Source organism: Salvelinus sp. IW2-2015, linkage group LG31 (assembly GCF_002910315.2).
Source record: "Salvelinus sp. IW2-2015 linkage group LG31, ASM291031v2, whole genome shotgun sequence".
NCBI lineage: Eukaryota > Metazoa > Chordata > Actinopteri > Salmoniformes > Salmonidae > Salvelinus > Salvelinus sp. IW2-2015.
The window spans coordinates 3,990,561-4,015,096 of record NC_036870.1 but is presented as its reverse complement, the minus strand read 5'-3'; the positions used below and the strand labels follow the sequence as shown (position 1 = coordinate 4,015,096).

The following is a 24,536-nucleotide window of genomic DNA, read 5'->3' as shown; positions in this document are numbered from 1 at the left end:
CCCTTACACAGCTTGGAGGTGTGTTAGGTCATTGTCCTGTTGAAAAATAAATGATAGTCCCACTAAGCCCAAACCAGATGGGATGGCGTATTGCTGCAGAATGCTGTGGTAACTATGCTGGTTAAGTGTGTCTTGAATTCTAAATAAATCACAGACAGTGTCACCAGCAAAGCACCCCCACACACCATCACACATCCTCCTCCATGCTTTGGTGGGAAATACATATGCGGAGATCATCCGTTCACCCACACTGCATCTCACAAAGACACGGTGGTTAGAACCAAAAATGTCAAATTTGGACTCATCAGACCAAAGGACAAATTTCAACTGGTCTAATGTCCATTGCTCGTGTTTCTTGGCCCAAGCAAGTCTCTTCTTCTTATTGGTGTTTTTTAGTGGTTTCTTTGCAGCAATTCGACCATGAAGGTCTGATTCACAGTCTCCTCTGAACAGTTGATGTTGAGATATGTCTGTTACTTGAACTCTGAAGCATTTATTTGGGCTGCAATATCTGAGGCTGGTAACTCCAATGAACTTATCCTCAGAGCAGAGGTAACGCTGGGTCTTCCATTCCTGTGGCGGTCCTCATGAGAGCCAGTTTCATCATAGCGCTTGGTGTTTGCGACTGCACTTGAAGAAACTTTAAAAGTTCTTGAAATGTTCCATATTGACTGCCCTTCATGTCTTAAAGTAATGGACTGTCGTTTCTCTTTGATTCTTTGAGCTGTTCTTGCCATAATATGGACTTGGTCTTTTCCCAAATAGGGCTATCTTCTGTATATCACCCCTACCTTATTACAACTGATTGGCTAAAAAGCATTAAGGAAAGAAAATCCACAAATTAACAAGGCACACCTGTTAATTGAAATGCATTCCAGTTGACTACCTCATGAATGCCAAGATTGTGCAAAGCTGTTATCAAAAATATACATTTGATTTGTTTAACACTTTTTTGGTTACTATATGATTCCATGTGTTATTTCATAGTTATGTCTTCATCATTCAATGTAGAAAGTAGTAAAAATAAAGAAAAACCCTTGAATGAGTAGGTGTTCTAAAACTTTTCACCAGTAGTGTATGAAAAACATTTTAAATTGTGACATACTTTAACTCCCAGAGATTTAGTTTGTCTCCCAGTATATACCTTATACAATGACTGACGTACAATATTAATGAGGATAATTAATGGAGGTTTATTCCTCCCACAATGTTTCTCCATACATTTAGTTATGTACATGTATGGATTAACCACCTCGTGTTATCGATAATGTCATTTATTTGAGTGGGCATGATGTTAATTTTGTGGGCCCTAAGCCATGCCAATCTATTTGTATGGACTGTCACCTTTGTTCCCCCTCCCTTTTTCACAATTTATCTTCACTCCCTCCCCCAACATCCTTAAGTCTTGACTGGTTCAGGCTCGTTTATACTTTGACTTTAGCATTTTCCCTCTGCAGTGAACTTACAGTGCATTCAGGAAAGTATTCAGACCCCTTGACCTTTTCCACATTTTGTTACATTGCAGCCTTATTCTAAAATTGATTAAATTGTCCCCCCCCCCCTCAATCTACACACAACACCTCATGAAGAAAAATAAAAAGTACTTTGTTGAAGCACACCTTAGGCAGCGATTACAGCGTCGAGACTTCTTGGGTATGACGCTACAAGCTTGGCACAACTGTATTTGGGGAGTTCCTCCCATTCTATCCTGCAGACCTTCTCAAGCTCTGTCAGGTTGGATGGTGACTGTTGCCTCAGCTATTTGTCAGGTCTCTCCAGAGATGTTTGATTGGGTTCAAGTCCGGGCCACTCCTGTGTTGTCCCGAAGCCACTCCTGCGTTGTCTTGGCTATGTGCTTAGGGTCGTTGTCCTGTTGGAAGGTGAACCTTCGCCCCAGTCTGAGGTCCTGAATGCTCTGGAGCAGGTTATCATCAAGGATACCTCTGTACTTTCCCCCATTCATCTTTCCCTCAATCCTGACTTGTCTCCCTGCTGCTGAAAAACATCCCCACAGCATGATTGTGCCACCAACATGCTTCACCATAGGGATGGTCCCAGGTTTCCTCCAGACGTGACGCTTGGCATTCAGGTCAAAGAGTTTAATCTTGGTTTCATCAGACCAGAGAATCTTGTTTCTCATGGTCAGGTCCTTTAGGTGCTATTTGGCAAACTCAAAGTGGGCTGTCATGTGTCTTTTGTCTGGCCACTCTACCATAAAGGCCTGATGGGTAGAGTGCTGCAGAGATGGGAGAACCTTTCAAAAAGACAACCATCTCCACAGAGGAACTCTGGAGCTCTGTCAGAGTGATCATCGGTTTCTTGGTCACCTCCCTGACCAAGGCCCTTCTCCCCTGAATGCTCAGTTTGGCGGGCGGCCAGCTCTAGGTAGTGTTGATCGTTCCAAACTTTTTCTATTTAAGAATGATGGAGGCCACTGTGTTCTTGGGGACCTTCAATGCTGCCCCGGCACAATCCTGTCTCGGCGCTCTACGGACAATTCCTTTGACCTCATGGCTTGGTTGTTGCCCTGACATGCACTGTCAACTGTGGGACCATATGTAGACAGGTGTGTGCCTTTCTAAATCATGTCCAATCGATTTAACTGACCGCAGGTGGCCTCCTATCAAGTTTTAGAAACATTTCAAGGATTGTCAATGTAAACAGGATGCACCTGAGCTCAATTTCAAGTCTCATAGCAAAGGGTCTGAATACTTACTTTAAATAAATGTATTTTTGTTTTTTATTTGTAATACTGCAAAAATGTCTAAACCTGTTTTCGCTTTGTCATTATGGGGTATTGTGTGTAGATTGATGAGGAAAACATGTATTCCATCCATTTTATAATAAGGTTGTAACATATCAAAATGTGGAAAAAGGGAAGGTGTCTGAATAATTTCCGAATGCACTGTATGTTTATCTGATAGAGAAGAACACAATAAGCTTTTTATTTTAAATATAAGGTTTGCTTGGCGTCCCCATATTGTGTCAGCATCCAAGGGACTCCCAACTCAGGTCTACCAGCTGGCGATCTTTCGGCCTACTGGCCTTTTCTTAGTTTTTTCTGTTGGTAGTGTAGACATTGTTAATGTTGTAAATGACTATTGTAGCTGGAAACGGCAGATTTTTTATGGAATATCTACATAGGCGTACAGAGGCCCATTATCAGCAACCGTCACTCCTGTGTTCCAATGGCATGTTGTGTTAGCTAATCCAAGTTTATCATTTTAAAAAGGCTAATTGATCATTAGAAAACCCTTTTGCAATTATGTTAGCACAGCTGAAAACTGTTGTCCTGATTAAAGAAGCAATAAAACTGGCCTTTAGACTAGTTGAGTATCTGGAGCATCAGCATTTGTGGGTTCGATTACAGGCTCAAAATGGCCACAAACAAAAACCTTTCTTCTGAAACTCGTCAGTCTATTCTTGTTCTGAGAAATGAAGGCTATTCCATGTGAGACATTGCCAAGAAACTGAAGATCTCGTACAACGCTGTGTACTACTCCCTTCACAGGACATCGCAAACTGGCTCTAACCAGAATAGAAAGAAGAGTGGGAGGCCCCGGTGCACAAGTGAGCAAGAAGACAAGCACATTAGAGTCAAGTTTGAGAAACAGACGCCTCACAAGTCCTCAACTGGCAGCTTCATTAAATAGTACCCGCAAAACACCAGTCTCAACATCAACAGTGAAGAGTTGATGAGTTGTGAGGCGTCTTTCTCAAAGTACACATTTTAATGTACTTGTCCTCTTGCTCAGTTGTGCACCAGGACCTCCCACTCTTTCTATTCTGGTTATAACCAGTTTACGCTGTTCTGTGAAGGGTCTAAACAATATTCTGTGCAAAGTTTTTTCAAACACCCCTATCAAGAGAATTAAGTGGAGTACTTACGACGTACAAAAAAAAAATACAGATTTTGCATTCCTACTTCCCACTGATATCAATAGATTTCAGAACAAATTTTATAAGATTTTATTTTTTGAAAGTTCTCACATGCGCCGAATATAACAGGTGTAGACATTACCGTGAAATGCTTATTTACAAGCCCTTAACCATCAATGCAGCTAAGAAAATATTAACMAGATAAATTAAAAGTTAAAAAAATAACAATAACGAGGCTATGTYCAGGGTATACAGGTACCGAGTCAATGTGCTGTGGTACAGGTTAGTCGATAATAGCCTACTCTTGTGCCCCAAGGAAAACAAAGTGTGTTATAATTAAGAGGAAACTTAATATGAAGATGGGGGTGTCTGGTAGAGACACTTAACGTCAGTATTGTTATGCCTCTTACTATTAATGCCACTAAATTAGGTTAGTCCTCCATGTATGCACCAAAGGKTTTTGTTCATTCCTTTTTGAAGACCTGAAGCTTAAATTGTTAGACTTCCCAGATTCAGTGACCATTTTAATTTGACTCTAGATCCTACTATTGATACCACCAGTGCTAATATCTTGGCACACCGGGCACCTTCAAATTATTTTAAGAGCTTTTTAGATGACTTGAACATTGTGGATGCCTGGCACCTAAGAAATCCTAGTACTAGAGACTACAGACTCCGTCTTTCTGAAATGTACTGTATATCCCATGCAGATATTTTACCTATGCTGTTATCTTACCATTCTCCATTACTGACTTATTAATTTGAGAAGTCACAGGTTAAGGGATTCATGMTTTTCTTTTACGGGATAGGGAATTCTTAAAACACAATTTTGGCTGGCATTAATCATTTCTTACAGGTTAATGCACAACCAGGCGTAGACCCACATACAGTACATTAAGGGAAGTAACAAAGTGTTGCATTAGGAATATGTACTTTTACATCACAGAATTTWAAAAAAGCAACATTCTGATTCTTAATTAGAGAGAGAAATAGCCTGTCTAGAGTTGATGCAAAAGTCTAACTACACTGAAGATGTGCAGAGAGAACCCACCGCATTTAAAACTGAGCCTAACATGGTGACTAGTTCTAGGGCTGAATTTATTCACTTGAAAGTGAGKCAGAATGACTATGAGAATGCGGATAGACCGAGTAGGCACTTGGAAATTAATTGACGCAAACTTGAACATTTGTCATCTATTGATGTCATTAGGAACAATAAAAAGGTGAACTCTATTTCTATCCCTCCCAAATTAAATCATACATTTACTATTTCTATCCCTCCCAAATTAAATCATACATTTACAACATTTTATTCTGATCTATATACCTCAGTTTCCTTGTCATTAGAACTGCTAGCCCATCAGGTAAAATATTACAATTTTACCTATTAAAATCAAAGAAACAGCCCACCATATCTCCCTGTATGCTYATGACACCTTACTGTATTTGTCCAATATCTCTAATTCTATACCACACGTACTTGACCTCTAAAGAATTCGGCTCTTTCTCTGGCTATAAAATGAACTTGTCCAAGTCGATCTTAATGCCTCTAAACCCCACTGCTAAACAAGTTAATTTACCCTCTTAACCACTCACTTTAGAAAATAAGTTATTTACATACATGGGCATAAAAATTTGACCTAATTTGCAACCCATGGTTAAGGAGAATTTTGATGCAACATTGAAAATAATAATTGTGAGTAGATGGTCTCCACTTCATGTTACTCTTTATGGGAGAGTTTAGGTTATTAAAATGAATGTCCACCCACATTTGAATTTCCTGTTTTCAATTCTTCCTCTTCCTTCCCCAACTTAATTCTTTAAGGACATAGATATCTTGGTGAGAAACTTCATTTGGAATGGGAAACGTTCTCGATTTTGTCTCTCCACCTTACAATGCCCCKAAAAAGTTTGGAGGGCTCTCTTTACCAAACTTTAAACTCTACTATTGGGCATATCAGCTGAGGTCATTGACTATTTGGCATGACTCATCAGATGTGCCTTGGTGGACAATAGAGGAGGCCAAGTCTCACCCAATTAGAATTCAGGACCTTCCTTCTTCTGGGAAAAAGCAACAAAAAAAGCCTAATCTTTRATGGGATCTATTATAACAAAAATACATTTGACTGTTTGGRACCAAATCAATAATTATCTTGGCACAACATGCAATTTTCACGAGTTCTCCTATTTGGAATAACAATTTTATTGTATCTGGCATTATGCAGTTTARATTCCCTCTGTGGTCTAAGCAAGATATTCTTGTTTTAAAGTGCATCTTCAACCTGCAAGGGATTTTTCCTTTCAAGTTCTGAAAGTCACTCTCCCTGGTTCTCCCTGGTTCTTCCTGGGGGTTTTTTAAATCTCAGATTCCGTACAGTGTGGAAAACCTATGGTGTACCATGGAACACCAAACCAAGCTCTCACTCTTTACTGAAACCGCTTTCATGTCCAAGGTGGAATGGCGTCCACACCATATGATAGGCTAGTGACTCATAATATAAAACATCTACCTGTTATGGAGATCTGGGAGAAGGACCTTTTGGAGCTGTGTACCGGTAAAGTCTCTGGATTCATGTTGTTAGTTTTTTTAAATGGCATTCTAGGCAGGAACCTACCCGTTTGCCCATCCCGCCTCCTGCTGGGTTGTAGCCGTAGCAATACATTATCTTGTCAAGAGAGGCGGCATCAACAGCAGTGTTTTTGAACCGGGTATTGCCCTTTGCAGATGGTTGCTTATGTACTTGTAAAATAAAAAAACCATGAGCTGGCGTACATCCAGAAAAATTATTTTGTTRGGAGGAGCTGACTAAACGGTGAATAAACTATAAAATAAATAAGAGTCACACACTCTATATATAAACTCCCAGTAATTTATTGGGTATTTACCAACGTGTCGGCATCACAGTGCCTTCTTATGTACTTGGACATCCACTGCCAGACAGCGTGGGGCCAAGCCCAAAACTTTGGTAAATGGTCACATGCTCCCACTTGCAAGAGCTACATTTCACAACAATGTGAGATAGGAAAAAAGAAGAGCAGGGAGCAGGGCAATGCTATGTGGCTCTGGGTTGGTAGCCTTTGAGAATTGCATTTTAACAGGCCGTTTTAATTTGGAAAAACAGAAAACTATTCGTCTTTAATCTATTTTGTTTTGTTCTTTTTAATTTGTATGGTGTTGTTTAGTTTGTGATTGTTTCCCCCCAATGAACTGTACATATTAATATCGTGAAACGGTAATTGTCTAGGACATGCAAGAAAAACGAATAAATAATTGTTCACAAAATTACTGATTGTTTGTGTGGCTTTCAGTTCCTTACATAATGCATAAACCGCAGGAGAACATTTTTATACTATCATCAGCAGGGCACAGTCTACATTGGTGCTAACTTGTTTTTTTGCTTGTTGCATTATGTTCTCAGGCTGACTGACCTGGTAGTTGCGAGTTCTGATGAGGCTGTTGATCTGTCCGTAGGGGTTTAGCTGGGTGTCACTGGGGTCCAAGGCTCCAGTCAGGGCCCTGCAGGCATTCCAGTACCCAGCAAGACGCTTCTCATCCAGGTGAACGTGAAGCGTCAAGTCAAACTGCAATACAAGAACAGCAGAGCTACAGTGATGAACATCATTAACACAAAAACTCATATCAAATTGAATCAAAGTCAGACCAAATGTATGATACGTTTTTGAATATATTTTAGTGCAAGAGACCATGAAACGACCAAAGCAAAATATATCAACATCTACAGTTCAATACTGTACCTTCAACAGCAACTCTCGTGTTTGTTGAAAATGCTCTCTAGCCTTCTCATATGCCAGTTGGTCTGAGCAGCCTTGTTGAAAGAAAATACCTCCCAAATCATAATGCACCTGTAGAACACAAGACGTTGTTTACCAAGAGCTTGAGCTCTGTGAGCCGTTCTCTCTGGCCATACCGCATCCAATAGGATAATCTTCTATCTAGAGTAGTCTACCCATATAATGACATATAGAACTTTAATAGGACATATATTAAACAATAATTATATACAGTACCAGTCAAAAGTTTGGACACCTACTCATTCAAGTTTTTTTTTTAATGTTCACTATTTTATAGTAATAGTGAGTTTTTTTAGAATAATAGTGAAGAAATCAAAACTATCAAATGACACATCATGTAATCATGTAGTAACCAAAAAAGTATTAAACAAATCAAAATATATTATACTTGAGATTCTTTAAAGTAGCCACACTTTGCCTTGATGACAGCTCTGCACACTCTTGGCATTCTCTCAACCAGCTTCAACCTGGAATGCAATGGCGCTGGAGAAGGCAGACGTTTTAAGTGTCCCCAACTGATTGCGTTTTTGTTTAGTTTATTTGCGTTGTTCGTAACTTATTTTGTACATATTGTTGCCGCTACTGTCTCTTATTACTGAAAATAACTTCTAGACATCATGACCGCGATTACTCATCACAGACTGGCAGAATCCTTTTTTTCCTTTAACGAGTCTGACGAGCCCAACGTGAATGATATACCGCTTTATCGAGAAAAGGCCCAGATTCCATTGATTTGGGTGAAGAGGAGGCGGAGAAAAAGGGGCCAGAGGGAAGGCTGTCTTCTGAGAATTTGTAGGTGATCTAATAAATCTCCACTTCCTTCCATTCTGCTAGCAAACGTGCAATCTTTGGAGAATAAAATCGAAGATCTACGCGGAAGATTAAACTACCAACGGGACATTCAAAACTGTAATATCTTATGCTTCACAGAGTCGTGGCTGAACGACGACACTATCAACATACAGCTGGTTGGTTATGCCCTGTACCGGCAGGATAGAAGAGCGGCGTCTGGCTATTTATTTTTTAAATAACAGCTGGTGCATGATATCTAAGGAAGTCTCAAGTTATTGCTCGCCTGAGGTTGAGTATATCATGATAAGCTGTAGACCACACTATCTACCTAGAGATGTTTTAATCTGTATTTTTCGTAGCTGTTTACATACCACCACAGACTGAGGTTGGCACTAAGACAGCATTGAATGAGCTGTATTCTGCCATAAGCAAACAGGAAAACGCTCACCCAGAGGCAGCGCTCCTAGTAACCGGGGACATTAATGCAGGGAAACTTACATCTGTTTTACCAAATTTCTATCAGCATGTTAAATGTGCAACCAGAGGGAGAAAAAACAACTCTGGACCACCTTTACTCCACACACAGATGTGACCGTACGTACATACCCGAACCAGAAGCCATGGATTACAGGCAACATGCGCACTGAGCTAAAGGGTAGAGCTGCCGCTTTTAAGGAGCGGGACCCTAACCCGGAAGCTTATAAGAAATCCCAATATGCCCTCCGACGAACCACCAAACAGGCATAGCGTCAATACAGGACTAAGATCGAATCGAACTACACCGTCTCTGACGCTAGTCAGATGTGGCAGGGGTTGCAAACCATTACAGACTACAAAGGGAAGCACAGCCGACAGCTACCCAGTGACACGGGCGAACCAGATGAGCTAAACAACTTCTATGTTCGTTTCGAGGCAAATAACACAAACATGCATAAGAGCACAAGCTGTTCCGGAAGACTGTGATCACGCTCTCCGCAGCCGATGTGGTACTGTATATAATATGGTAATTAAATAGTCTCTGTGAGTCTACCCACCTGACAGTGCAGCTCATCAGCACTGATCCTAAGGCCTGCTGTGGAGGACTCCGTTTCTCCGTTAGCAGTACTGGGGTCGGCAGCCAGCAGGTCCAGAGTCCTCAGGGTGTGGATGTAGAAGTCCTTCTTCAGACCAAGAGATCCCTCCAACACCATGATAGAGTCCGCTGCCTGCTCTTTCAGCTGCAATAGGAGACAGTGACACAGCACCATGTAATCCCTCAGGTCATTCACTCATGTTTTAAAATGGTGTTCCGTTGTCTAATATGTCCTGAGGAAAATAGCAGACTCACCACGCTCAGGATATTTTCAGTCAACTCTTTTTCCTGCTGCACAACATTCAACCTATAGACAACATGGAAAAGGGATGTAATGCTGTACTGATAAAATTCCGGTCATACTTACAGCAATACCAATTTAGTTCTGAAAGCAGAAGGAGAACCTACATGTTCATCTGATGAGGCCCGGGTTTTGTCTGTTTTTCTGGAAAACTACTTAACACAATGGTTCGTATGGCCCTTCGAGAGACAAAATATGGATACAATTATTAGAAATGACAGAATTATGTCAACCTGGTGGTCTATTATACAGCACAAATCAACCCTCCTCTGCAGTACCCATTCTCACCAGCGGTTGTAGATGATGACAGCCATGGCAGTGGTGGGAGGCAAGGTGGACAGATCCAGGTCAACATGTTTCACTCCAGGTGGAACCTTACTCACACACAGCAGCTCATTCAGCAGCATGTTCAGCACAGGAATAGTCAAGCTGGAGGGGAAAAAGGATGTGTCAATTCAATATGAAACACCTACATAAAAACAAACAAAAACCACACGACTGTTCGAGCTTTTCAGGGTAATGGAATAACAACAAATTCTCGAATAAAAAGAGTCACTGCAAACGTTTCTACATCACACTCACCCTTTCTCCAATACATCTAGATCCCACTTCAAGTGTGCTGCTACTTTAAGAGCCAACAGCTTCAAAGTGCGGTTCCTGCGGTTGTCTGCAGGAGGCTGGACTTGGTTCTGCTCATTCACAGAGGGCTTGGCCGCTTGTTCAAGGAACTGGATGACAAGCTGCACTGGAACAGGATCTGAAAGAAGGAAACATATATACGTTTTCAATCAAACAAACCAGTCGAGTTTGAGTCCACTCATGTCTAAGTTCAATCACTGCTACCAATATGGTTATGCCAATCAGATCTGGACCAATATTCAGAGAGGATTCTCTCTTTCTCTCTGCAGACCTGGATGGGACTTCTGGAGGTGGTTCTCCAGCAGCATCTCATCCAGGAGAAACTCGAACCAGGAGGTCTGAGGAGGAGTGCTCGGCCGGCTGCCGCTCACAGCCACACGGTCTACCGCCTCTGCACTCATCTCCACCTGTCAGTGTCACAGTCTTGGTTACACTTAGGCTATTCATAGATGACAATTCTATTCTTCACGAAGGCATCTTCCATCCAGGGGGGATCTGTATAATGGAAGGATGCCAGAAAAAATATACTGTCGGCTGCAACTGTTAAACCTGTACCAACAGTGTACAGTAACTGTATGTTTTGCATTTGTGAAATTATTTTTATGTGATGTGAAAGTAGAGGATTTTATGTTTCCAAAACCATATCGCAAGAGAGTCTATTAACATTTCTAAATGTTAAAACAGAGAGTGTCTGGATTGTAGTCCCCATGGTCCCAGCTGTGGGCAATACTTACACCTGAGAACCCTGGGGATAGAATGCTTCCTTGGCTTCTGGAGAGCAAGGTTACATTATGCTTACATTTACATTTTTAAGAAGCTAACAATGCTTGTTAGAAGTTTCACCTCAAAGCACTGAAAAAAATCCTCAATAAGCAACAAGAAATAGCAATTTCATATTGAATTGAAGTTGCAATTAACTAATCTCCTAAATTATAATGGAATTGATCCCAATTTAAAATAAATTCACTGGTTTGCCAGAAATGGTAGTTCCCTTTTGATCCCAAACGGGATTTCGGGAAATGCAGGGAATTCGAAAGTTTTGCAACCTGAACCCTGTAGTTCTGGTCGCGTTCGTTCACTACACCCTGGACCAGATACTTAACACATCCACAAAGTCATAAACCCCGCCTGTTTCTACAATTTCTCTATTTAAAATCTGATTTTAAACCTAACGACAATATAACCTTACACCCAACCTCAACTTAAAAACAAATGTTTTTATAAATATTTACGATATAGACAAATTGATTGTGGCTGTGCTATCTAGTGGAATCACTGGACCCAGAGCTACCAACCCTGCAAGCTCCCTTTTCCAAAAATGCCACCTAGTAGCTAAGTAACCAAATTTCCAATGGATATTAAATAGTAAATCCAAAACCAGTCTAACTTAAGTTATACAAATATCAAAATCCTAAAGAAATTAAGCTAAAGAGAAAAACATCTGATGAGGTGCACAATCAAGCAAACAAAAGTTAGCTAGCTATCTAAACTAATGTTTGCAGCTAGCGGTTGATGCTAGCTAGGTGGGTCTCCCTAATATTAACAAGCTGGCAAATGTAAATGCATGACAGTTTACCTTTTTTGAGTTTGCAATTGTAAAAATATTCAGAAAGGTTTAATGTTTTGACACCTAACGTTAGCTAGCTTACTCCAAGATGCTTTCTAATGAGTCGCTTTGCTCAATAAACATCTCTGACGGCATATCCGGATCCGCTCCAATCATGTTATCCTGCACCCTTTTTGCGCATCGTGCACTTGCATTTGTACTTTTATCTGACAGTCTTCCCAAATTGCAGATGTTTGCCTAATCTTCCTATTCATCTACCTATTTGTTAGTTTAAAAAAAGTTGGAAAGAATAACAAGCTATTACATAACTTCCATGGGCAGTTTGGATTAACTTTATTATGCCAGTAACATATTTTCTTCAATTCAAATTACTACGACCAAAAACAATTTCCAGGCAGACTGATGAATAGTCTGACATTTGTTTGACAAGTCTAATCCAATACCTCCAGTGGCTCTTATACAGATTTACATAATGCTGTGGTGCATATGACTGAAAATGTAATTCCTCCATCTGTGGGTTCATCATACACTACATTACGAAAAGTATGTGGACACCTACTCGTCGAACATCTCATTCCAAAATCATGGCCATTAATATGGAGTTGGTCCCCCCTTTCTTCTATAACAGCCTCCACTCTTGGAGAGCTTTCCACTAGATGTTGGAACATTGTTGCGGGGACTTGCTTCTATTCAGCCACAAGCGCAATAGGGAGGTCGGGCACTTATGTTGGGCAATTAGGCATGGCTCACAGTCTGCGTTCCAACTCATCCCAAAGGTTTTCGATGAGGTTGAGATCAGGGCTCTGTGCAGGCCAGTCAAGTTCTTCCACACAGATCTCGACAAACCATTTTTGTATGCACCTCGCTTAGTGCACGGGGGCATTGCCATGCTAAAATAGGAAAGGGCCTTCTCCAAACTGTTGCCACAAAGTTGGAAGCACAGAATTGTCTAGAATGTCATTGTATGCGTTAAGATTTCTCTTCACAAGAACTAAGGGGCCTAGCCTTAACCATGAAAAACAGCCCCAGACCATTATTCCTCTACACCAAACTTTACAGTTGGCACTATGTATTGGGGCAGGTAGAGTTCTACTGGCATCCGCCAAACCCCGATTCGTTCGTCGGACTGTCAGATGGGAAAGCGTGATTCATCACTCCAGAGAATGCGTTTCCACTGTTCCAGAGACCAATGGCGGCGAGCTTTACGCCACTTCAGCCTACGCTTGGCATTGCGCATGGTAATCTTAGGCTTGTGTGTAGCTGCTCGGCCATGGAAACCCATTTCATGAAGCTCCAAACGAACAGTTATTGTGCTGACGTTGCTTCCAGAGGCAGTTTAGAACTTGGTAGTGAGTGTTGCAACCAAGGACAGACGATTTTTAAGCGCTCGGTGGTCCTGTTCTGTGAGCTTGTGTGGCCTACCACTTTGCTGGTTGAGCCGTTGTTGCTCCAAGACTAATCCACTTCACAATACCAGCCCTTACAGTTGACAGGGCAGAAATTTGACAAGCTGACTTGTTGGAAAGGTGGCATCCTATGATGGTGCCACTTTGAAAGTCACTGAGCTCTTCAGTAAGGCCATTCTCTATGGAGAATGCAAGGCCGTGTGCTCGATTTTACACATCTGTCAACAACAGGTGTGGCTGAAATAGCCAAATCCACTAATTTGAAGAGGTGTCCACATCCTTTTGTATATACAGTTTAAGTCGGAAGTTTACATACACCTTAGTCAAATACATTTAAACTCAGTTTTTCACAATTCCTGACATTTAATCCTATAAAAAATTCCGTTTTAGGTCAGTTAGGACCACCACTTTATTTTAAGAATGTGAAATGTCAAAATAATAGTAGAGAGAATGATTTATTTCAGGTTTTATTTCTTTCATTACACTCATTTAGTATTTGGTAGGATTGCCTTTAAATTGTTTAACTTGGGTCAAACATTTCAGGTAGCTTCCTGCTTTTTGTTCTATGTTGCTCTGTCTGTATGCTACGTCTTGCTTGTCCTATGTTGCTCTGCGTGTGCTCACTGCTCAATGATTGTCTATAATGTAATTGTTTTTAATAACCTGCCCAGGGACTGCGGTTGAAAATTAGCCGGCTGGCTAAAACCGGCACTTTTACTGAAACGTTGATTAATGTGCACTGTCCCTGTAAAAATAAACTAAATAAACTAAACAATAAGTTGGTTGAATTTTAGCCCATTCCTCCTGACAGAGCTAGTGTAACTGAGTCAGGTTTGTAGGCCTCCTTGCTCACACATGCTTTTTCAGTTCTGCCCACAAATTTTCTATGAGATTGAGGTCAGGGCTTTGTGATGGCCACTCCAATACCTTGACTTTGTTGTCCTTAAGCCATTTTGCCACAACTTTGGAAGTATGCTTGGGGTCATTGTCCATTTGGAAGACCCATTTGAGACAAAGCTTTATCTTCCTGATTTCTTGAGATGTTGCTTCAATATATCCTCATAATTTTCCTGCCTCATGATGCCATCTATTTTGTGAAGTGCATCAGTCCCTCCTGCAGCAAAGCACCCCTACAACATGATGCTGCCACCCCTGTGCTTCACGGTTGTGATGGTGTTCTTTGGCTTGCAAGCCTCCCCCTTTTTCTGCCAAACATAACAATGGTCATTATGGCCAAACATCTCTATTTTTGTTTCATCAGACCAGATGACATTTCTCCAACAAGTACGATCTTTGTCCCCATGTGCAGTTGCAAACCATATTCTGGCTTTTTAATGGCGGTTTTGGAGCAGTGGCTTCTTCCTTGCTGAGCGGCTTTTCAGGTTATGTCGATATAGGACTCGTTTTACTGTGGATATATACTTTTGTACCTGTTTCCTCCAGCATCTTCACAAGGTCCTTTGCTGCTGTTCTGGGATTGATTTGCACTTTTCACACCAAAGTACGTTCATCTCTAGGAGACAGAACACATCTCCTTCCTGAGCGGAATGACGGCTGCGTGGTCCTCTGGTGTTTATACTTGCGTACTATTGTTTGTACAGATGAATGTGGTACCTTCAGGAGTTTGGAAATTGCTCCAAAGGATGAACTAGACTTGTGGAGGTCTACAAATTTTTTTCTGAGGTCTTGGCTGATTTCTTTAGATTTTCCCATGATGTCAAGCAAAGAGGCACTGAGTTTGAAAGGTAGGCCTTGAAATACATCACAGGTACACCAATTGACTCAAATTATGTCAATTAGCCTATCAGAAGCTTCTAAAGCCATGACATCATTTTCTGGAATTTTCCAAGCTGTTTAAAGGCACAGTCAACTTAGTGTATGTAAACTTCTGACCCACTGGAATTGTGCTACAGTGAGTGATAAGTGAAATAATCTGTCTGCAAACAATTGTTGGAAAAATTACTTGTGTCATGCACAAAGTAGATGTCCTAACCGACTTGCCAAAACTATAGTTTGTTAACAAGAAATACTTCAACTGTATCTCCTAACAATGAGGACAAAAAGTAACTTCACCTCAATATGTTGAAACTAGTGGAAACTCCTTTGGCAATTTGAGCGCTAGGTACCAGCTGGTTCCTAGCCAGTTGACTGTTTTACATCAGGAACATTAATTAGAATACATCACCTTCCCAAAAAAGGCACGAAACATATATGACGCACAACATAAAATAGTATGTTTGCTAACTTCCTGTTGAGTTATGTTCTGAATTTACCATGGTTAAAAGGACCAGATCAACCATCTGCCACCATAAAATGTGGCATACCGGCTCCTGAAGGATTCAACCGTTTAGAATAGCTAGAACAATCTATACAAAGATGCATAGGCATAATTGTCTCTAAGGTAAAACATACAGGGACGGGTCACTGAGTGCACAGATTCTGGTAAACGAGACCGCTCCAAGAGCATATATTCTTTGCATTGACATTTCAGGAGAAAAACAGCAGATAGCAGCTTTGCAAAAGTCATTGCAGTTCAGCACTAGCAATAGCAAAACATTTGAGACAAATATAATTAAAACACATCGTAGATAGACTTCATAGTTGCGTTGCATTTACAAATTAATACACTTTGTTTACCATTTCCAGACATAGCAAGTTAGACTGGCATACTATGACAACCAGTAAAAGATCCAAATTGACAGAAGCTCAAAATAGCATCTTAAATGCCACTGCTTTAGCTATGTGGCCTATAATTGTTTCATTTGAGTGAACATTTTAGGTCAAGACTCAGGCTCCCGAGTGGCGCAGCATTTTAAGGCACTACAGACCCTGGTTCGATCCTGGGCTGTATCACAACCGGCCGTGATTGGGAGTCCCATAGGGCAGCGCACAATTGGCCCAGCGTAGTCCGTGTTAGGGTCATTGTAAATAAGAATTTGGTCTTAACTGACTTGCCTAGTTAAATAAAGGTTAAATAAATAAAAAAAGACTTAGGCATCCAGTACAATAGGTTTTTTAAATGAAAAGCAACCTAAATGGATAGCCTCAGAGCCTGCCTTCATCGTCTAGATTCAGCCGCAGGCCAATTATTTCGTGAGTGGATGGTCAGGGGGCCAGAACATAATTACAAATAATTTCTCCTTTCTAGTCTGCAAATTGCCCGCAAGAAGCCCAAATATGTTTGACAAAAAAAATAAAAAATATTCGGTCATGTGGCTCTCTTTCATAAATTAAAATCACTTGGAGCTGATTTCCTGGTGTTTTGTCAGTCTTTTATGTCCAACAAAACACACACACACGCACACACACACAGTGCATTCGGAAAGTAGTCCATTTTAGAATAAGGCTGTAACGTAACAAAATGTGGAAAAAGTTAATTGGTCTGAATACTTTCCGAATATAATTTTTTCCTCTCAGAAAACAAATACAACCACCCACGGGCCAAATTGGGGAACCTTGCCAAAAGGCTTAAGAGTGAGCTCTGGGTCAACCTTATCCGCCAGTTCCCTTTTACATCACACAGAAGAAACGGGGGTGTGCAGGCAAATACATCCTAAGGCGCAAAGCAGCAAACTTCAACTGTTAAAACACATATGCACTGCATGTGTGTCAATATTAAGAGGTAAATAATGACAAGAGAATAGTGGACCTGTCTCCCTTACATGCATGCGTGCTTTACTTTCACTCAAGACATCACAGTAATTCGTGTTTTGGAAAACAAAATACAGTACTATGACTCACATGGCATTGTGAACTTTGCCCCTAACTATTCATTAAGAGTTTGACCACTTATCTGACATGCAATAAATCGGGGGGACCAACTGAATGTTCTCATCATGGCTCTCAATCTGTTACATGTGTGATTTGTTACTGTGCAGAATCTCAAGACAATTTACACTCCCCGTAGAATGTCACGGGGACTGAATATTCAATCAACACGCTTCCCACGGATTTTACGAGAACCAACCCGCGAAGGGGTTGTAATTGCATCCAACTATGGTAACGGACACCGCAGAGACCGAAGAAAGTCTTGTCTCAGTAGTTGGGCTGAAGCGGAGCTGTCTTCAGTACTGGAAGGAGATGACAGAGTTGACTTTGTAGACGTGATAGGACCTGTTCCAGAAAACCCTTGAGAAGTAGTTTGTGTAGGGCGAGTAGTTCATCTTTATCTCATGACAGAATCGCCCGTGTTTGGAGAAGGAGTACATCTCGCCTTTGTCATACACCACCTGGTGGAGGAAGGAGGGCAACGGTCAATGCAAGAAAGAACAGTAATGTGCAAGAACGCAATCATGTATATAGGCTATATTTCTGAGAGCGCCGTTATGTACTGTAACAATTTACTGTTTATCATCAAAGTGTGTGTGTGTGTGTGTGCCCGGTATAATGTTGCAGTATAGGGAGTGGTGTTCACAATACTCACATGGCTGTTGGCGATATCCAGCAGGTCTTTGATCCTGCAGCCCTTGGTATGACTCAACTCGTTGCACAGCGACTCTTCGATTATCACGTAGCTCGTCTTGTGCAAAGACAGAATCTTGTAGACATCTTCCGCGGACCTCATTGCATACACCTGGTATGTCTATTTGACGCAAAACACAAGGTTTCAAATGGGGGGGGATTGACAGAAGGAAAAAACAGATTACTAGGGAGAACAGCTATCCTATGTTTCAGCGGGAGATATGTTCTAACCTGTAGGATTAATAATATTTGTTCTATCTCATAATGTTTTCTCCTGTTTGCGTCTACTCTACTAAGTGCACCCCATATGATTCAGGTAGCCCTACTCACATCCTCACTCCTCCTCAGCAGGTCAATGTCTGAGTAGAGAGGCAGACTGGTCACAGTCCAACCTGAGCACAGCTTCACCGAACCCAACAGCTGTGGGCTGCCCGCAAACACTGCCGCCATCGGAGCATGTGTCCTGGAGAGGAAAGAGAGGAACAGAGGCGGGACGGAAAGAAAAAGAGGGAGGGAGGCAGAAATGGGTTGGTGGGTCAGAACCCTCAGCAAGAACGTACTGTGTCACCCTCAAGTCCGTATTCAATTATCTGTGTGAGAGGCAATGAGGCAGATTACACACTTTATCCAGTTCATCAGCTCGACTGTATCTGGGTCATAGAATTCCTGCAGCTCTGATAGTTCTGCTATGACACGGGGAAAGTACTGAAAGAAGGACAGAGGGTTATGCCAATTTAACATGTTACAAATGTCACCTTAATTGTTAAAAGTTCAAAGCATGAGAATACTAATACATGATGATACTAACGTATATTGCAAACCTCACCTCTCTCCATAAACTGAATCCAATGATGGTTGGAACTGCTGTGCTCAATATCAAGGCCTGTTTGGGTAAAACAAGCAGCAAAAAATGAATTCTATACTTTTACATTATGAACAAATATGGTGCTTGTAGCCTAAAACTGTGATAGTTAGGTTTCACAGTCTGAAACAAAGCAATACAATTGTTTGGAGAGCTTCCTCTTACCACCAGAATAAAATTACATTTGAACTTACTCTACTGCTTGTCTCTGCGGTTGGTCCTTATGCCTCTGGAAATGTGAGAATAAATATCTATTATTAACCTGACTTTTCAAGACGCTGGTACTGCACAGATATTTCCGTCACCTGACACACGCGCATAGCCATGTACACACCTGCACGCGATCGGCTAGTATGCATGCCGCATGTATTTACGTCGTGTGAGCGTGCCTCAGGTGATGAACAAACCGTGATAGCCACGCACAGCGGCCCACGTGCATTTTGAAGTCGGTTAAATAATACTTTCCTGGGAATATTTTGTCTCACATTTCCAAGGACGAAATCAGCTGACAACCAGTAGAGTAAGTTCAAATAAAATGTACTCAACATTCTGACTTGCAAAGGGACTGTTTGGTGTTCTGGAATTTATTTGTTAGCTATGAATATGGAGACATGTCCACACTCAAAGCGTAGAGGTTATGATTGGAGACAATTAAATGGAAAATGCCTCTCTCACCAGTACCACAGGGTGGATGAACTTCAGCCTTAGCCACCGGAACAAAGTCACCCAGAGCTCTGGAGAACACACGCCAAACGCTGTGAACATGCAGACGTATGGGGTCCACAAATACTTCATCCTGCGGGAGAACACCACATGTGAACAATGACAGCCATTTTTTGTTTTCATGTCTGAAAGGTTATAGCAAGTAAACCTGAATCATTTAGGAACATACCCATCAAAGACCATCGCCAGAGCCCCGAACAGCATTGTGTGGAAAACGTGGTAGACGACCTCGGGTTGCTCTCCTATTCGTCCATCTTCGAGTCTGAGGTTCGTTTTCATTGGCTCACCACTATCACCATGGAGACACAAAAATGACCGAACGGCCAAATGAAGGTTCTTGTATTTCAAATCGACCATATTATGAGAACAGAAAACAACAGCTTCTCTTGCCGTCTACTATGTGCAGTTTCTAACCTGAGCCTCCTGTAGATGGTTTGCAGTGTTGATATGAGACAGATAAGGAGGACCAGTAGGTAAAAAGGCAGGACTGATGCTTGGGTCAGCCGCAGGAAAAAGTCCTGACTGGGGGTCTGGAAGCATTCTTGACACAGGAGCCGGTTAGTCACAAAGTCTCTGAGGAAGAGAAACCATTCAATATTTTCATCAATATTTTTATATTTACTGTTGTTCATTGCTAGTTAACATTATGATTGAACACTTAATATTACTACATTTACTACAATAAGACATCACACTAGAATTACCTTATCTTTGTCTTATTGCTGAATGCCAAATATTTGGGTCAGTTGTACGTTAGAAAGTGTTACAACTCACGTTGTTGTGTTGAGTCCGAATTTCACTTCAAGAAATTTCAAAATGAAATCACTCTCTCTGACTGGCACTAGTCGCTGGAAATCAAATTAGATGCATATTACATGAACATTTAGATTTTCCAACTCGAATCCCATCTACTACAACATGTTGTGTGATTGTTAAATCAGATGTTGCAATTTCCTTTCAAATACACATCCAGAGGGGGAACACTCCCATATTTCCAACAATGTTACAAAATTGATGAAACTGAACCTAAACTCAGGGACTCTCACCTTGGCCACATAGCTGAAGGTGATCCCGGTGGTGAAGCAAAGGTAGAAATGCAGAAAGAGCTTCATCAGTCTGGCCACTAGGGGGCCCATCTTCATGTTTTGCTGAAAACAAGACCACAGACAACATTTGAAAGCGATTGTGGCAACTGCCAAAGAAACCTCTGATTATCTAACATTAGCAGCTTCCATCATCTTACTAAGCCTAATTTACGCCTTACGCTTCAATCAAACGTTCCCTCCATGTGCGAACGGTAGTGAATGTTCAATATTTCAGCATTTTGTGTGCAAGGTGGAAGCTAACTTACAGCTCCAAAGCCTCACTGCCATTTGGTTTCACAGAGTAAGTCAGAAGCTCTCTCTACCTGGAAGTACCTCGCTAGCACTGAGCTGATGAGGAGGCTGAGCAAAGGAGAGCTGAGCAGGGCTGGGTTCTGGAATTGGAGGACGTAGGCCAGGAAGAGAGAGCTCAGGTACACCTTGTGAATGTCAGCCATCTTGTCAATCACACAGAGAGACAGAAAACAGACATACTGAGACTATATCCAATTGACTGAATACTTTGACATTTTATCATACCAAAATATCCTTCAGCAAATGTTTCATCTACAACAACCATGAAGATGAAAGTCAGCAAATAGGTCTTCAAAATGAGATAATATCACAATATCTTTGGAGGGCAGTAAGTAAGTACCTTGCGGGACGGCACCAGGTCAAAGGAGTCGAGCAGGAACAGGGCCAGGCCCTGGATGAAGAGCACGTAGTGGCTGTGCTCCCACACCAGGATGAAGGTGAAGGTGGTGGCACTCATCAGGAGGTAACAGAACATCTGCAACACAGAGGGGAGAGCCATCATGTCAATTTTACCCACTGGGAAAAACCGACAGGTGGTATGATGAAACACAAACTAAAAATATCCATATTCCCTATATCCCACACATAACGATGGGCTTAACAGCTTTTAAATCAATTTAATTGAAAGCAATACACAGAATGTCTCACTCTATCCCTCTCCCTTACTCCAATGACCTAGGTGTTTAAAAAGCTATTTTTACATTTGGAGTAACATGCAAAGGTAGCTCACCTCTGAGGCGGAGTTAACGTTATTACTCAGGAATCCGGTTAAGGCTGCAACTTGGCAAGAGAAGTAAGGCAAGGCCCAGTTGTCCCGCAGTGGAATGGCATAGTCCACTTTGGTTGTGTCTGGTCTGGGGAGACAATGAATGAACAATGACATAATTAAAACAAGTTACGTTGTAATGTCTGAATGCCTAGGAAGACCATGATAATGGCTATGTCCTGATTCATCACACTTAAACACTTTCCCTCATGGATTTCACAATGGTGGAAACTACCCTCCAGCCAACACTCCTATGCTATGCTTTTAAATCCATGACAGGGAGGGTACAAGTGCACACCTCTGGAAAAAGCAGGACAATGGGGAAACAGACATAGCCTGCATCGTAAGGCCCTGGTCAAAACTAGTGCACAAGGGAATAGGGTGCCACTTGGGGGACACACATTGTGTCTGATCGTGTGTCCATCTCCCACTCACCGGTTGATAACATACCAGGCCACAGCCAGTATGCCAGCCACGCACGTGCCACTCATCACCCAGCTGGACACGAAGAGGGCAGTGACGTAGACAGCCTGGAGGCCAAACACCACCCCGATGTAGAAGTATACTGGCTCTATTACATCCTGCAGGGTGGAGGAAACCCTACCAGTCAGACACACACACAGAGTACATCACTAGCATCTTTATGGGTGATAAGACTGCACGATGTGGGTAGGCGGCGCGTCAACTAACGCAAGTTGCCATGCAGCCAAAACCCACAAGTTCATGTCAGATCTTTTTGATCAAGGGAAAGAGATTATCTCCAGGTGGTGCACTGACCTGGCTTCCTGTGATTCTATAGAGCAGGCTAGTAATAAGCTCTGGGTACAGAGACAGGCGTTCCACTGCGTTGATGGTCTGACCAGACACAGTCCTGTTGTCTCTCATCAGCTCGTATATCCCTAAAGCAGAAAAACAACGAATCCATAAGACAAGAATAATAAGATGATGACGATGACTGAAAACCTTAGATGGTAGTAACAGTATGGCAACATATGATAGTGTTACAGTATAACCGTGACTGGGTGAGACAGGTTGTCTCAGGTTTGGATGTCAAAACCACTGATTTGTATTGGATACTGGTTTGTTTGGGGAAAGATTAGGCTATTACCTCTTTCAAAGGAGGGTGCTGTCAACATGTGTTTGTAGTAGTAATAGTAGATTCCACTGCCACCCTGGAAGGTGATTTCCCGTTCCAGCTCCTGAAACAAAATAAACACAAAGGCAGGGTAAGCACTGTTCTTATTCCTGTTAACACCTGGCCATTATCTAACGATGTATCAGAGAGAGAGAGAGAGAAAGCGAGAGAGCGAGCGAGAGAAATGGATTGGGGAACACCCGCGCTACCCTAGCCTGGTTACTAGTCTATAGGCTATCATTCCACTCCTTGCTACTCCTTGTCATGCAAGTGTGGCATGACATGGAGTGGTAAGGAGTGGAATGGTAGCACAGACTAGTACCCAGGCTAGCGCTACCCACCTGTCTGCTAGAAAACCAGAACTTCCTCTCGTGGTAGGTGTAGAGATACACTGCATACATCATGCCACATGTAACTGCTGCCAGGCATCCGAAGAACAGCTTCACTAGACTCTGAAGCATAACCGCTGTGGAGTGGGGGTAGAGTACATTTGAACATCACGTTATTGTCAGACAAAAGTCACACACTACCCAACGCATGTCTTTTACTGTGTCAGTCAGTGAGTAACCTTGTCCCCAGGCTATTTGCACATAGCATTGGAGGAAGTATCTGGTGAAAGAGATTCATCCGWGAGAGGCTTCATCCCTACCCTTACAGTGAGAAAATAACAAGAGCTCCACTCACATCTGCAGGCGCTCCGGTTTCTTTTGACAGGAGAGGGCTTCTGACTGTCTGCCTCCTCCTTTTTATCTTCTTCCTTCTTCTCCTCTTCATCTTCCTTCTCTTTCTCCTGAACCCCACAGGTAGCTCCATCTGTGTCCTCTGAACACTTCTCCTTCAGACTAACCTTGTCCACTGGTAAAAGAAAAGGAATACATTACAACTTCACCCACATACATTTATGTCCTGGCCGTCACCAAACCATGCAGGCCTACAGTCGACACAGATTGAGTGTGGTTGGTTACTTGTAAAATTCTCTGAGCAAGGTTCAGATTCACATTGCTGGTGCTCATCCTCTTCTCCCTCCTTTACCACTGTTTTCCGGCATCTCAACTCTGTCATATCCTGTTAAACCACAAGAGGCATATTCACATTATGGGTCAGACACCCTGGCCTAACATAATCCATACAGCTAACGTAACTGCAGCTATTTCCTGGCTAACTAGCTACCATTCTAGCTAACGTTAATTCTGGCCTGCTAGATAACGTTAACTAACAATGTTAAGGTTAGCTAGTCTGCTAGCTAGCTAACCAAAATTAGCATACCGACAAAGTCCTAGCAAATTATGACATATCTGTACAAACAGGTAGCTATCTAGATGGCTAAGCTAACGAATACCTAGCTACCTACCAGAGATTCACAGCAATTCCATGACATTAACAGAGCTACTACTACTAGCCTGCTAATACTTAGCTAGCTAACGAGTTTGTCTTCGAACTTGATTCAACGAATGACTAACGAGCTAGCTAGCTACTCCCGAGTCCTCAAGCGATTTCTTTAACCAACCATTTCTTCCCTACTGTCATCAACCCTTCTCCTACACACTAGATGGCAGTGTGGAAACTAGCTAAATGTTTCTGTCAGAACTCCCGAGGAAGAAGTCTTCAACATAGCTAGGTCTAAACCAGGAAAATAAACAAAACAAAGAGTGCATCACGAGATTATACTAAAACTGTTCGGAACTCCGGTATCAATCGTTGATAAACAAACAATAAAACTTTA

The 24,536-nt window shown here is 41.9% G+C and overlaps 2 protein-coding genes across 2 annotated transcripts in view; both read right to left on the bottom strand.

Moving 5' to 3' along the window:
• Nucleotides 1-12,179, bottom strand: part of ints8 (integrator complex subunit 8) — a 25,576-nt gene extending 13,397 nt beyond the window's left edge. The window contains exons 1-9 of the mRNA XM_023976317.2: nt 12,073-12,179; nt 10,768-10,903; nt 10,440-10,614; nt 10,146-10,286; nt 9,965-10,036; nt 9,812-9,863; nt 9,519-9,701; nt 7,636-7,743; nt 7,309-7,461 (exon numbers count right to left, since the gene is read on the bottom strand). Of these exons, the coding sequence (XP_023832085.1) occupies nt 7,309-7,461; nt 7,636-7,743; nt 9,519-9,701; nt 9,812-9,863; nt 9,965-10,036; nt 10,146-10,286; nt 10,440-10,614; nt 10,768-10,897 (1,014 nt within the window). The 5' untranslated portion in view covers nt 10,898-10,903; nt 12,073-12,179. The remainder of the gene's footprint in view (nt 1-7,308; nt 7,462-7,635; nt 7,744-9,518; nt 9,702-9,811; nt 9,864-9,964; nt 10,037-10,145; nt 10,287-10,439; nt 10,615-10,767; nt 10,904-12,072) is intronic.
• A 4,934-nt stretch (nt 12,180-17,113) lies between these two features.
• Nucleotides 17,114-24,361, bottom strand: LOC111955948 (probable C-mannosyltransferase DPY19L4). The gene is made up of 20 exons (XM_023976336.2): nt 24,165-24,361; nt 23,779-23,878; nt 23,498-23,668; nt 23,155-23,279; nt 22,787-22,877; nt 22,456-22,577; nt 22,114-22,259; nt 21,643-21,766; nt 21,253-21,387; nt 20,924-21,055; nt 20,562-20,663; nt 20,290-20,363; nt 19,930-20,088; nt 19,685-19,804; nt 19,468-19,588; nt 18,757-18,813; nt 18,553-18,635; nt 18,261-18,393; nt 17,893-18,051; nt 17,114-17,698 (listed from the first exon to the last, which is right to left on the bottom strand). Exons 1-20 carry the CDS (start codon nt 24,189-24,191, stop codon nt 17,534-17,536), a joined length of 2,346 nt encoding a protein of 781 aa, XP_023832104.1. The 5' UTR covers nt 24,192-24,361; the 3' UTR covers nt 17,114-17,533.
• Nucleotides 24,362-24,536: the final 175 nt, after the last annotated feature.